Here is a 14,288-nt window from a genome sequence, read left to right on the forward strand (position 1 = left end):
GTAGTTGAGCAAGGGCTCATTTTTTGCGGGATGTCCTGAAGTTTCCGATAGTATCAATTTGGAATACATACGACTTTTTGATCACTTTTTATTGCGTTTTTTCTGGGAGACAGGGTAACTAAAAAAGTGTATTTCTGGCGTTCTTTATTTTTTTTTTCAGACGACGCTCACCGTGCGGGAAAAATAATGCACTACTTTGATAGTTCGGACTTTTACTGACGCGGCAATATCAAATACATATTTTTATTTTATGATTTTGATTTTTTAATAATGGATATGGCAGAAGGGGTGATTTAAACTTTTATAACTTTTTTTTTTTTAACAAGTAAAAAAAATAATCAAAGTTTTTTTTTAAATTACTTTGAAGTCCCCCTGGGGGACTTTAACATGCGATGCTTTGATCGCTCCTGCAGTATGACGTAATGCTATAGCATTACGTCATACTGCTTTTTTACAGGCAGTCTATGAAGCCACCCTGTGTGGGTGGCTTGATAGGCAGTCTGCTAAGGCAGCCCTGGGGCCATTCATTAGGCCCCCGGCTGCCATGACACATGCACGGCTCCCCCGATCTCACCGCGGGGGGGGCCGTGCGGGACCCCCGAACAGCGTTCGGGGGATTTAAATCCCGCTGTCAGAATTGACAGCGGCATTTAAAGGGTTAATAGCCGCGATCAGCCGAATGGCCGAGTGCGGTTATTGCCCGCGGGTGTCAGCTGTAATAAACAGCTGATGCCCGCGCTGTATGGAGGGAGATAGCGGCGCTACCTCCCTCCATACACGTCCTGCGACAGCAGGACGTAGTTTCCCGATGGGGCGGTCGTTAAGGGGTTAAACAGACCATTTGACAAAACCTCTTTAAAATAAAAACGAACATGACTCATTTAGGACACTCCATTTTAAAGGCTGATTTACACGCAACCATTATTGCTCAACATTTGTTCAAACAATGGCTTTTGAGCGATGATCATGTAGTGTACATGCTCCCATCGTTTGCTTTTCTGCTGAACGATAGATTTCATGCGAGCATGAAATCCATGGTTCGTCATATTTGTTTTCAGCTGCAGTCCAGCTGCAGAACAAAGGGGCTGTATGCAGATAACAGACCACCTGCTGTTATCTGTATTCAGCTCAGGGAGGCTTATTTACATGCAAATGAAGCTAATAAGCTACTAATAGGCAATAGTGCCCATTAGTAGCCTATGCAAAATGATAGCTCAAACTATCTTTTGACCGAATTTTGAGCGATCATCTTTGTGTGTAAATGGGGCCTTATCTACTTACCCAGTACACACTATTTGGAAGGGATTCTCGAATGATAAAGACAAAGAAATATTGAACAGTTTTTTTACTGATGAGGTTCCCTCTAAATTTTTAAAAAATCTCAGAAATACAGGATAACAGAAGGAATGGAAAGAGATCTAATTGCTTCTAAAGGCACTTTTACACGGGACAAGTGTCAGGCAAACGATGCCTGACACTCATCCCGGAGCATACTGACTCCCATACTGTTACACAGGACGGAGCATCGCTGGATCGCTCACAGCGCGGCCAGCAGGGAGGCTGGAGAAAACGTTGCGTTAGAGTGCTAGCCTGCGAGGCCCCATTGAAATCAGTGGAGGCATTGTACAGCAATTAGCACGGTGTTTGCAGCGACCGCTGTGCGAGAGCAGTCTGAAAACTGGCAGTGACAGTCTGAACCACAATCAGTGGGCGCACAACAAAAAACACAAGCAGCACACAAAAATGTATGTAGTATTTACCCTGTGCTTAATAACACAATCTAAACGGTTCATTATATGCAGGAAAAAAAAGTTACATGAATTATAAAAACCTACCCTTAGAGCCGAAAGCAAAGTCCCCATTTTTTGATGCCAGGTCTGCAAATGATATTCCTGATCCGGAGGTTAAGCCAAAGGAGAAGTTGATAGCTGACAAAAAAAAAAGCATGAAAAAGGTTATTTTAGGGAAAAAATACATACCCGAACAATGAAAAGTTAGGCCCAAACGCAAACACCGAGTATGAACAGTCTAAATCCCATCTTTTCCGTTTTTTCAATCTTCTATATGTTCGTTCCTCTTAGACAATGTTTCACACATCTCCATTTCACACCCCTGCATATTACACCCATGTACTTCATACTAAAGAGAAAAATACATTTCTAGAGAAATGCATGCCCTTCATACTGTCACTGTGGGGAAGAAGCAAGCCCTGCAGTGATAGATGGGGACCCTGACGTCCTGTTCTGCAGATCAGCAGTGAGACCCCCACCAATCAGCAAGTTATTCTATGAACAGGGACTAACTTGCATTCTAGATACACAGTCTTTAAAGCCCCCCCCTCCCCTCCCATACACATTACACGTCATCCAAACCCACTTATTTCCGCAACATTTATGGGGGCTCCTAGCTTTACTTTGACAAATGGAGTAAGGATAGGAAACCTGAATTTCCCCAACTGATCTTTTGTCCTCTCCGGGAGCTAAGCCACCACCATAACTATCTAGCTGCAGCTTTCTACATGGTCTCCTTTTAAAAACAAAAACAATTGAACACTTGCCCAAACTAAGCACTCCTGTGTTTGGGGGAGTCAGGGGAGACGGCTGACAGCTATTCACGGAGTATGAGCACCTATACAGAGCGGCTTTCTATTTTGGGTCACAGACAAGGCCCACAAGTGGGGGACCCAACTCTGATGTTCATATGCCCTCATAAAGCTACATAAACAGGATTGGGGAATTTAGCACAAATCACTTTAATAAATGGACAATCATTTTAGTGGAAATTGCCCTTAGTCTCATGTGTATGTGCACTTTAGGTGTTGTATTTGTACTAGTCATCATTGCTCTGTTTAGATAAAGCCTACATACCTGGGGTGGTAGAATCTGGCTTGTCGGCTTCGGTTTTTGTCGATAAGTCCACAGGTTCCGGGGCAGGGGTGTCTGGCATTTCTTGTGTTGTCAATGAAGTGAAGGAGGCTGTTCTAGTCTCAGAACTTGCCTGTGGTTCCCCGGATTCCTACATAAGTAATCATTTTTAGTACATTGTTCCCAGAGTTAAAAATTCCCAATATCCATGTAGAATACAGTTACAAGGATCTTCAGTTCAGCCATAACATTACATTTCTCACAGCATTCAGCTGCCGTATTCTTCTGCAATACAGAAGGTTTAACTGGAAGCAACAAGGGATTTAGGACCATCTCTTTGCAGCACTCTGAGAACAGCATAACAGCGACAGTCACACTGCTATGTATGGCTGCTACTAATAAAATGTAAGTTTCTCCCAGCAGAGGACTAGCCCTTGATATAGTCAAACACCACAGCCTCCAGCTAATGACTGACAGAAGTCAGTGGCTAGAGAACTGTTTGCCTATTGTGCATAAAGGCTGGGGTGGGCGAGGCTTGCTGCAGCTCATGAATATGTAGGACTACTTCCTGTAGTCCTGTGTGTATGTGCTGCTACTGATAAAATGTAAGCTTCTCCCAAACTACTGCACAGATGCAAACATACCACTGTTACACAGTCCTCAGACTGACAGATCACCTCTTAAATTTTGCTCTGCTGGCACTGTGATTATTGCCGTATGTTGACCATTTTGAATTTCTAGCATAATTGGGGATGTACATGTATAGGAATCTCACTAAAATGTAGTTGTAGAGCGCAGCTTTTATAGGTGTATAAAAAAAGAACTTAAGTCAGCGCCTCACACTCATTTTAGCAGATCTTTAAACACAAAGAAACAAATGGGGAAAATCGGGCCCGCCGGGGATTCTTAATGTAGAATCCGTAGCGGGTCCCTCCTGTCCCGCGGACATGAGGCCTAAAAATCAGAATAAAGTCACCTGCTCCGGACGATGCGGTTCTTCCTTCCTTCGCAGCTGGATCTTCTTTCTTCGGCCCGGCGGCGTGCTGCGCGCATGAGCGGGGCACATCCGGCGGGCCGAAGAAAGAAGATCCAGCCGCGAAGAAGGGAAGAACCGCATCGTCCGGAGCAGGTGAGTTTAATTCTGGTACGGGTCTCCCGCGGATCCGGACGGCTTCCATAGGCCTCAATAGAAGCCCGCGGGAGCCGTCCCCGCAGGAGACCTGCACAAAAATGCAGCATTTCCATTTTTTTTTTACCCGCACGCGGATCCGCGCTCGACGGGAAAAATGACATCCGCAGGCATTTAACTACATGCGGGTATCCAATGCATCCCTATGGGGCGCGGTTCCGCGTGCGGGAGAAACGCTGCGGATTTTAAGCCCGTGGACATGAGGCCTTAAGGTAGTCCTCATAATAGGTAAGAGTCTAGGTCTTGGCTTGTGACAGTTCTCTGCACATTCAGAAGAGGACAGGACATCAGCGCTGCTCATGTAAAGTCAATGAACTTCAAACATTTTAAGCTAATGAGTAATAGATTTTTATAACCCCTTGTTAAAATACAAATTCAAGCCCCCTAGACCTTAACAGATACCGGCCAACAATATGGCTGTAGCTTTGAAGCAGAAGTATGCAGAAACATTTTGTGATCTGACAGCTGTAACGCTATAGTGGGATTAAAGTGCTCCGTTACTCGCAATTTTTTACATTTACAATGTAAGAAATCAAACTTTGAATAGATTTTAGGAATTACATAAACTTGCTAAACTAGAGACAAAATCCGTTTACAATAACCAAAATGCCTGAACCCCATGTAATGCCTTTAGAACGGTACGCATTCTGACAGCTGACTGGCCTATCATATAAAACTTGAACAAAAGTGAAGGCAATTGGTCACAGCCCTATTAAAGCCCCATTCTATAGGCTCATTCCCAATACGCCTTATAACGTCTACCAGAGTTTCAAGAAACAGAATCATTAGCTTTTCTAATTGCTGTAGTTTGTATGTTAGATGTTTATTTAGCTGGGTGAAGCTTCTACGGTTGTCTAGGTTTTCTGCTTTTGTTTAGTTGGAGAATATGAAATTAGTTTTCCAATATATATGTGTTTAGAAAATTTGCCGTTTTAAACTATCCTAAATCTGGTGAAGGATGCCACAGCAACAAGGTCTTCACTCTTCGAACAGGCCTATATTTCAGCCTGGCTTACACGGATTTTGCTGATGAGCCTAAACTAGTGGTGGATCCACAGTATAACTGTGTGTACTTTGTCTTTTCACCCCACCCCCCTCCCCCTCCCCAATTCTGTTTGAGGTGCAGTATTGACACAAATGGGTATCGAACCCTTCCCCAGATCTGTGTGTAGATATATCATATGACTGCATGAATAAATCTCTTTATATATCGGATACAATCAGCACAGCCAAAGAGATTAATGCAATGACTGTAAATGTACAGAAACTTCCAAACATTTGATGAACTTCCAACATTTATGAAGGCCGTGCCACAAGTGACAAAGTGTGGCTTTTTAAGTCACATCAAGTTCAACTCATTTAGGTTGCCTTTTTTTTCTATAAAAAAGTATAGTGGTGGTAAAGAAAAGTGGGTGCATGAGGTGTTCTCTAGTAGCCCATATGATATTCCTAGATAGGGACTTGTGAGGGAATATGGGGCATAACCTCCAAATTCTGATTGGTCTACCTTTGACATAACTTCAACTTTTATATAAACTTTGCTGTGTAAAAACACATGTGCACTGCTCAGTGACAATATAATGTAAGTAATAGTGCATTTAAAAGAGCATTCCTAAGTATTATAGTGTGTAGTCAGAATTCATAAAGAAAAATGTATAAAACAAAGATCACAGATTTAAAAAAAAAAGCTTTGCAAAATATAGAACCAGGAAAGAAAGCCAGATCACCCAACCTCAGATTTTATCGTAATCAAACGCATGAGCACAAAGCCGCTGCTAGACACCATAAAACGGGGAAGTTCCAGCCCCCTAGGAATGTAAAAATAACTATTCCACATGCATAGTCCAAGTAAAAACGGTGCATAAGATACAGTATACAGCCCTATACACATCTTATGCACAGTTCTTACTGTATGATTTACACATGTGGAATAAAGTTTAAGTCTTCCTCATTTAATATAAATGTGTTAATATATAATTTACTAGCTTGTTACCCGTGATTTCGGCCACATGGAGCTTGTATATTTATAATCTAATCTGTTTTGCTGTATACTGAAACATAAAAAAAATGAAATAGTGAAAGGAATGTATCTGCAATCTGCTGTCAGTTCTGTACAGCTTTGGTCTTGCCCTCTTTTGCTAGGATATAAAAGTTTTGGGGGCTGTATACACATGAGCCGCCACATACAGCTGCCCAGGGGAAAAACATGTTCTTTCTAAGTGTACACCTGCTACCTTAAGTGTTTGCCCTTGAGCCTTATTTATGGGCATCACAAATGACATTTTTAGAGGGAATTGCAGCCTTTTGAATTAAAAAGGCAAATCCGTCGGTATTAATTGGAATGCGTGGAAGTTAAATACTGCTGAAGTAAAATAAAAGCTGTGCTGTGATTGGTTGCTATGGGCAACACAGATTCTTTAAAATCTCATTCCTGCACTCCAAATTAATCTGTCTTGTCACGCTCCCCAGGGAGCTCTATAAATTTTTGGTATAAAAAGCGCGTGTCCTTCCTCAAGATGCAAGCTATCTCCCTGCCAAATTGCATCAAAAATCGCTTCAGCGGTGTAGCTGTGAAAAGGGAACCGTTACTTTTGCATTTATTAGTATGGATTTATATTTTCGCATAAATGAGGAAAACGTTCCAGCAACCCTAGGAACTGAAAATAACTTTATGCCATGTGCATAACTCAGTAAAAACTGTATAAGATATATAGGGCGGTATACTGTATATCCTACGCAGTTTTTACTCTGATTATGCATGCGGGATAAAGTTACTTTCACATTCCTGGGGTGCTGGAACTTCCCTATTTTTGGTGTTCAAGCACAAACCAGAACGTAACAATAGAGAAAGCTGACAATACAAAAGGGAAATAAATCTTTATTCATAGACATGTAGGGGCGGTGCTATACTTCGACATTGAAACGGAAAAAAAAAATGTATTAAAAAGTAATCCAAGACCAATTTAAGAGAACAATCATCTAAAGAACTGTGTTCGTTCTGGTATATTTGTCAACACCAACACACACACTCTCAACATGCACTTTATTAGAACCCCCCCCCCCCCCCCAGTCTTTAAGATTAACTTCCATACAGGGAAGCTGCAGACAAGTGACCTCGGAGTTCAGCATAACATTAAGTGGCCAAGTTTTCCATGCATCAGCATCAGTGTAAATCTACATTAATGGGAAATTCGAGCAATGTGAGAGACTTAGAATGAGGGTATACAGACAAATGCCCTAAGAAAGGGAAATTTGTGGATGTCAACGACTCGTTGACAGAGGGTCAATGGAAGAGTTCAAGAACAGACTGCACAGTCAAGCACACTGCAGCTAAAATATAATGCTTAAAAAGTAACAAAAAAAATGTGCCATGTGTATGTAGCAAACCAAATATTTAAGAAAAAGGGCATTTCGTTAGTTCAAGGGAGTCTGTTGGCTTAAACACACTGTCCAAACTGCAGAGCTGAGTGGTTAGATGTATAGTTTTAGGAGGAAAGATTCAGTAGAACTTGTATTTTAGTCATTTAAACCTCTGCTCATTCTGGGCTTAGAGGTTCAGTGGGCGGAGCCATCAGTGATTGACAGCCATTTCTGTAAGCAAATGTATGCAAATAAAAAAAGTTACGCTTAGGTGTACACTAGCCGTAACTGGGAATTGTGCCTGAGAAATCCGGGCTATGTGCAAATGACACCGGGCTATGTGCTGCCCGATATACATTGACGTGTTCTATTTCTCATCCAAGAAATAGGACATGCCATGAGCTGCGATTCATGCATGTGTATAGCTCCAAAGGCTATAATGGGGCTGCATGCTGTCAGCGAAATTACACGGGCAGCACATAACCCCAAAATATGGCAATGTGCACCTAGCCCTGTGTTTCCAAAACTCTGATCCTTAACATCTAATGTATATGAACATTGTGCTGTGAACAGATTTCTATTTAAGGCATAGCCTGATGGGGTGTTCAAGCTTGGCTGTCATGCAACCATTAGAAATTTTTTTTTTTTTTTCTTTTTAAATATAAAAATTTAAAATCTTCAAAATAAAAGCCACAATCTAAAACTATACTACACTTACATTAAACACAATCAATTCGGAATATATTCGTCTATTCCTACAAAATCACTTAATTGCATCTTATTGTATTATCTTCAAATAATTGCAGTAATTTTGAGCACCACACAGGAAGGACATGCCAATTACCTGAGAATGGGGAGATGTTAACCATTATCCTGATATCAAGCCACCCAATAATTACAGTTAACCAGGATCAGTGATCACAAGCAGCCCCTGTGTTCAGGTCAACTCTTCAACATTGACCACTTGTGAAAAGAGCTTCCTTCAGCTTACCTCTCAAGCCCTTGGGTTGACTACACTTTGCCTCCCCACCCCATACGCACACATTATATACTTTACTGTATACTTTAAGTGATGTAGCATATTGCTATTTGTTCCATTCCACAGAACAAGTGTATACAGATGCTTACCAACTTTGGGAGGTCACTCTTGGTTTTAGCAGTGTTATAGGGGCTTATGAATACCCTTGACATAGGAGATGGGATCTTTCTAACACATTCAGCAAAGGGATAATGTAAACCGTGTGAAAGTAGATGCACAATTTTTGGGGATAATTGTAACATAGAAAGCCTGTGGCACTACAAGAGGCTAGCAGGATCTCTAGACCACTGGCCAGATTAAATGTACTATAGCAACTGATGCCAAGCAATGTATAATCCCAATCCTAACCAGCCATGCCACGTTTCATTTACAGGGGTCATTTCTAGAATAGCTAGCGTAGACAACGTTTACACATTCACAGAATGCAATATAGCAGCAAAAGCACAACTAGCACTTTAGTGATAAATGTAAACATACGATCCAAAGATGGCGATAGTTGCCTATCCGGGTATAGTGCGTACAATCCGTGGGCCCAACATACATCTTTTTCCGAGGGATATAACAGTTACCGTATGTTAGTCCTCCAAACTGAACCCATAGCATGTAGCACATTTAAAGCAGCAATACGGTCCAACATCTACAGTTGTGCAAGGCAAATATTTCCCGTGGTTATCCCTGTATGCCAATATCTGGTCCATCATCAACGCATTGCACGAAGTCTTTCTATAAAGGATTCAAGCTTTTGCAACAAACTGCTTTACCGTGCAATAAGCGAAGCAAAGCTTGCCTCTATAGGGCAAACCAGCAAGTGTAGTATGTCTCCTGAGAACTCCTTAAGCAAGCTACATAAAGCCAGCACACACCAACGCTTGACACCTGAGCGGAAATGCTCACTGCCCAGCAGCCTACGACAAGTGCCAAGAAGCATTGTGCTTACTTCAGACTCCTTCACTTTCCTTACTGCAGAGTCATAGTCTTCAGAATTCTCTTTATCATCATCTGTGTCACTGCTCACCCCACAGAAAAACGTTGGAGGCAGTTTCAAGTGTTCGGCCTTGGCTTTTTCCTCTGCGGTGGGCGTCTTTTCCCAAACGATCACACACTCCTTCTCAGACTCTGCAGTGGGCTCTTCGGTGTAGTCTGAAGGAAATGGGAGACACAAAATGGTAAGTCACATTAAATACAACTAAACGACCCTTCACTGTTCCGATGGCCACAGGAGGATCACAGAATAATTCTAGAATGATTAGGCTAAAAAGCTTTTGATGACTGATGCCCTTTAATTATAAAAGGTCTCTCTGAGACGTAATGAGCCGCACGCTACGTGTAAATCTTGCGCACGAGCATACAAGTAGGCACTGACTTGTGTACTTGTTGCATGCTGACAACCCCGTACATTATTTTGGAGTGTATACACCACAAGATAGTGCATGCTGAGATTTACCTTTGCACTGTGTGAGGGGCGAACAGTAAAAGAGCATGGAAGACTGGTACTGCGTATTACGCACACAAAAACTGCATGCATAATACGCAGTGACCATACGCTCGTGTGTGAGGCCTAACACCGCCATAATTAAAATACATACCAGATTGCTTGGATTACCTGATGCAGCAGATCGATTTTTGTCTCTCCTATTTTCCTGGTAAAGTTGACCATTAAGTTTCTTGACAGCAGACTCAAAGTCCTCATCTGTTATAGAGACAGCACAGCAGGTCTTATCAAAAACTGTAGAATATTGTACAACTTCACAATAACTTTTCTAGGTATAACACCTGCACTGTAAAGGGTTATTACAGAGACTATCACCAATATTTTTACTAATTAAGGCTTGTGTCACATGGGTGTATTTGTGTGCGAAATACAGAGAAAATAGAACCGAACCCATTGATTTCAATGGAAATGCGAACCAGCTCCTCCGCAGTCACTCCCACACAAGGACTGGCTGGAAACCACAACAGATGCAAAGGAAAAGGGATTGGGTCCAGCATAGGATAAAAACTCTTTATTAAAAAATCCAGACACTAAGAACAAGATGCTTGCCTGAAACATGCAAGACAGCACATGTTCCTTGTTTCTCTGTCTGGATTTTTCAATAGAGAGGGTTTTTATCCTATGCTCGACCTATTCCCGCTTTCTTTGCATTGATTTCAATAGGTTTGTGCACAAATGAGTATTTTTGCTTGCGTAATTGTGTCTCACACAAAAGAAAAAAAATGCATTATGCACAATTTTCCTCTACATTTGTGCAGGAAAAAAAAAAACCTAATCTCAAAATCATTACACCAACTGGCCATTTCAATAGTGGAAGCAGCCTTGCGCCTTTTGCGTGCGCAAATGCGCATACACTCATGTGACACAGGCTTAAAGCCAGTCAGAAAGATCTGCACTGGCGGATTTGTTTTGGATGCTGGAGGGAGGAGATTCTTAATTTAGGCCTGAAACCGCCCCACATGAATGATGCCAGGATAGAATACAGGTCCAAATAATCTGCCTGGGATAGACACTGGAGTGTGTTGTAGGGCACAGAAGGCATTTTGGTAACAACCATTTTAGCAGATTTATCCTTCCTCCTACCAAGAGGGGTATAGAAACTCATAACAGAAGCAGGGAAATTCTCCTCCACACACTGAGCGAGAAGCAGATCCATCTCCAGTGACTCCAGCTTCTGACTGCTGAGCTTAAGAGGGAAAGTACGGGGGGGGGGGGGGGGGGGGGGGGTTGCAAGGCTGTCACTGATAATGGGGTACTGCGGCTGGAAAATTGATAAAAAGTTGATTTTTATACATAAGTGTCTGGACGTAGCAACAAAATATCCATAGAGAATTTTTTTTTTAAACTGCATATCCCTAATTATTGGTAAGTGTTCTGGTGTATCCTGCAGTTAAAAAAAAAATGTATAAAATACATTTGGACATCAAATTAGGTAGGCTGCAAGCAAATTTAAGGGCCTGCCTGCCTTTATCACCTATCCCCTTGATAGGGGAGGTTAGATTGATTTAACGGATTTAACTGCTAGTAACCCCACTTTTCACAAATTTCTCCACCAAAAAAAAATTTCATAACGGTATATAGATGACCCAATACCCTGCAGGATTCTGGTCCAACCTTCCAGGCGTGCGTTCCCAGCATGCTCAAGACCTTCTCTCACCCAGAAGGGGGCAACATACATTGTCAGAAGGCGAGATCTCACTAGTTATCATGGCTGTAAGAGTGCACTGCATTAACAGTCATCATCGGTCAATACCTAATGCCGGCTGCAAGAGCTCATTAGTTCTGACAGTGTATGGTGTGGCGGTTGGTTGCGGGAAGGCGCTGGGCATGCTGGGATTACATAATCCAGAAATTCAGACCAGTCTCCTTTGGGGAGTCACGACATCTACACAGTGCTTCTTTTAGGTCATACTATGCACCAAAGTGCCAAGGTAATTACCGTCCATCTCACTCTCATCACTGACATATCCAGGTTTATTCTTGTAGCAGAAGAACGTTGCAGGAAGGAGCAGCTGTTCTGCCAGCGCTCGTTGCTCTGCGGTGGGAGTTAGCTCGTACACGATTAACACATCCGAAGAGTCGTCACGACCGAGATCACTGCGACTTTTGGCTAGAGGGAGAAAAATAAAATTAGGAAACTGAAGCAAACCAAAGAATGTCCTATTAGTTGAAGGCGCAGGAGAGTGTTACATACAGCAAGTAGTAAACTGTTAAGTGAATTACAGTAGGCAACAAAGATTAGTTGCATCACGCCAGGCCTTGCAGGCTACAGAGGAGAAGCTAAACTGGAGAGTCATGGAATGATGTAGGGAACCAAGCTGAACAAGTACTCCAGTGCAAGAGGTTACACACAATACTCCGATTTCAAAAGCCACCAACACTGTCTCCTCCTGGAAATAAAACTACTTCTTTTGTACTTTAGGCATATAAGCTGAATGTTTGCCAGCATTGTTAGTCTTAATATGCTATGACAAGAGTGCCACAACTCAAACCGAAAAATCTAAAGGATTGCCTTTTTATATTCGTGAAGCGCACAGTTTAATTTATGGGATGAACATGCTGGATATTTAAAGCGATCCTTTCATTCTGGACAAACAACGATAGCCACACGGCTTCTGACTACCCAACATGCACTGTGCATCAGCAGTCCAAGGACCCTTATACATATGAGTGTTGGGCAAACAATGCCCGACACTCATCCGTGATGCTCACTCTGCACAGGAGCGAGTATCGCTGACAGCGCGGCCAGCAAGGAGGAGAGTCCTCTCCTCGCCGTTCTCCAATCACTGTAAGCAGCGGCCGTTCAATCCTGAACAGATGCGGTTTACACCCAATGATGTGTCGTTCGGATGTTAAGCGGCTTAAAAAGACACTACACACTGCCCAGACCGGCCAGTGATGCTTATGTGGGCAGGACTTGTTATAAAAAGACCCTACACGCTGCCCAGACCGGCCAGTGATGCTTATGTGGGCAGGACTTGTTATAAAAAGACACTACACGCTGCCCAGACCGGCCAGTGATGCTTACGTGGGCAGGACTTGCTATCCAAAGACACTACATGCTACCCACGATGCATACTAATCCACTGTATCAATCAGGTAGGCAGAGAAGTGGTGTGGCCATCTTTGTGCAGGACAGGAAGGTCACTAAAAGCCTCTCAGTTTAGTCAGCTCACTAGGAATGCCCACTCCGGCATGCAGCACCCAGGAATGTCCAGAACAAGGGGGAGCTGTAAGTGTAGGGAGTACAAGAGTAGTCTATTTACTGTATGTCACAAAACCACAATGCCTCGTTGGCATTTAATTGATGCTCTAAGATAAAAAGCAAAAACTTCCCTTCTCTTATATACTGGGATCCAATCCTATCTGCTGCACCAAGAAAAAAAAATGAAATGCTGATGTGTCTATAACAAGCACTTTAGTAAATGACCCCTAAACAAACATGTGACTGCAGTTAGTCCCAATATTCAATTTCACACCTGTTTAAAACATGGAAGGAAAAAAAAGGAGACTCTCAGGAGGTAGATTAAGCCGCTCTACAGTGACCAGACCCAGGACACACATCCCCATGCTTCAACTTCTGGGGGATCACTCACATGGCAATGGGAAACCTTGCATGCGTATTAGCTGTGTACTGCATATTTTAAGTGTGTAAAAAGCGTGGGCCACATATGCCCATGTGAGTGAGCCCCTAGGCATGGGGAGGATTAAAGACTAAACCTTTAACCCCTTCATGACACGCCCCCCCCCCCCTTTTCATTTTTTTCCCTCCCCCTTTAAAAAATCATAACTCCTTTCCTTTATTTATCCATCGACATTGCTGCATGAGGGCTTGTTTTTTTGCGGGACAAGTAGAATTTTTTAAAAGTTTAAAAATTGAAAAATATTAAGTGGAGTAAAATAAAAAAAAAAACAACATTCCACCATCTTTCAGTGCGTCTTGTTTCTACAGCGCACAAATTACAACAAAAACGACATAACGGAATATGTTGGCGCTATACAAATGAAATTATTATTATATGGGTCAGTACGATTGCTACGATACCAAACGTGCAGTTTTTTGTTTGTTTTTTTAACTATTGTTTTTCAAAAACATTTTTTTTTCAATTTTCTTCTGAGGTCATCTTGTGTGCGCAATAACTTTTTTTCCGTCGACGTAGTTCAACGATGGCTCATTTTTTGCAGGATGTCCTGTAGTTTCCGTTAGTACTAATTCGGAATATGTGCGACTTTGACTGCTTTTTATTGCATTTCGGAGGCTTTAAAAGCTGCTGTCAGAATTGACAGAGGCATTTAAAGGGTTAATAGCCGCAATCGGACGATCGCGGCTATAGCCTGCGGGTG

The 14,288-nt window shown here is 42.3% G+C and overlaps 1 protein-coding gene across 2 annotated transcripts in view; it reads right to left on the reverse strand.

The window, feature by feature from the left end:
• The window catches only part of LOC136577508 (E3 SUMO-protein ligase RanBP2-like), a 66,624-nt gene that overhangs the window by 6,484 nt on the left and 45,852 nt on the right, over positions 1–14,288 (reverse strand). The window contains exons 21-25 of one of the 2 annotated variants that reach the window (XM_066577420.1): positions 11,884–12,054; positions 10,056–10,142; positions 9,468–9,592; positions 2,868–3,015; positions 1,836–1,928 (exon numbers count right to left, since the gene is read on the reverse strand). In XM_066577420.1, the coding sequence (XP_066433517.1) occupies positions 1,836–1,928; positions 2,868–3,015; positions 9,468–9,592; positions 10,056–10,142; positions 11,884–12,054 (624 nt within the window). Of the gene's footprint in view, positions 1–1,835; positions 1,929–2,867; positions 3,016–9,389; positions 9,593–10,055; positions 10,143–11,883; positions 12,055–14,288 lie in introns of both variants that reach the window. The other variant, XM_066577412.1, reaches the window with a different exon arrangement.

Source organism: Eleutherodactylus coqui, chromosome 1 (assembly GCF_035609145.1).
Source record: "Eleutherodactylus coqui strain aEleCoq1 chromosome 1, aEleCoq1.hap1, whole genome shotgun sequence".
Lineage (NCBI taxonomy): Eukaryota > Metazoa > Chordata > Amphibia > Anura > Eleutherodactylidae > Eleutherodactylus > Eleutherodactylus coqui.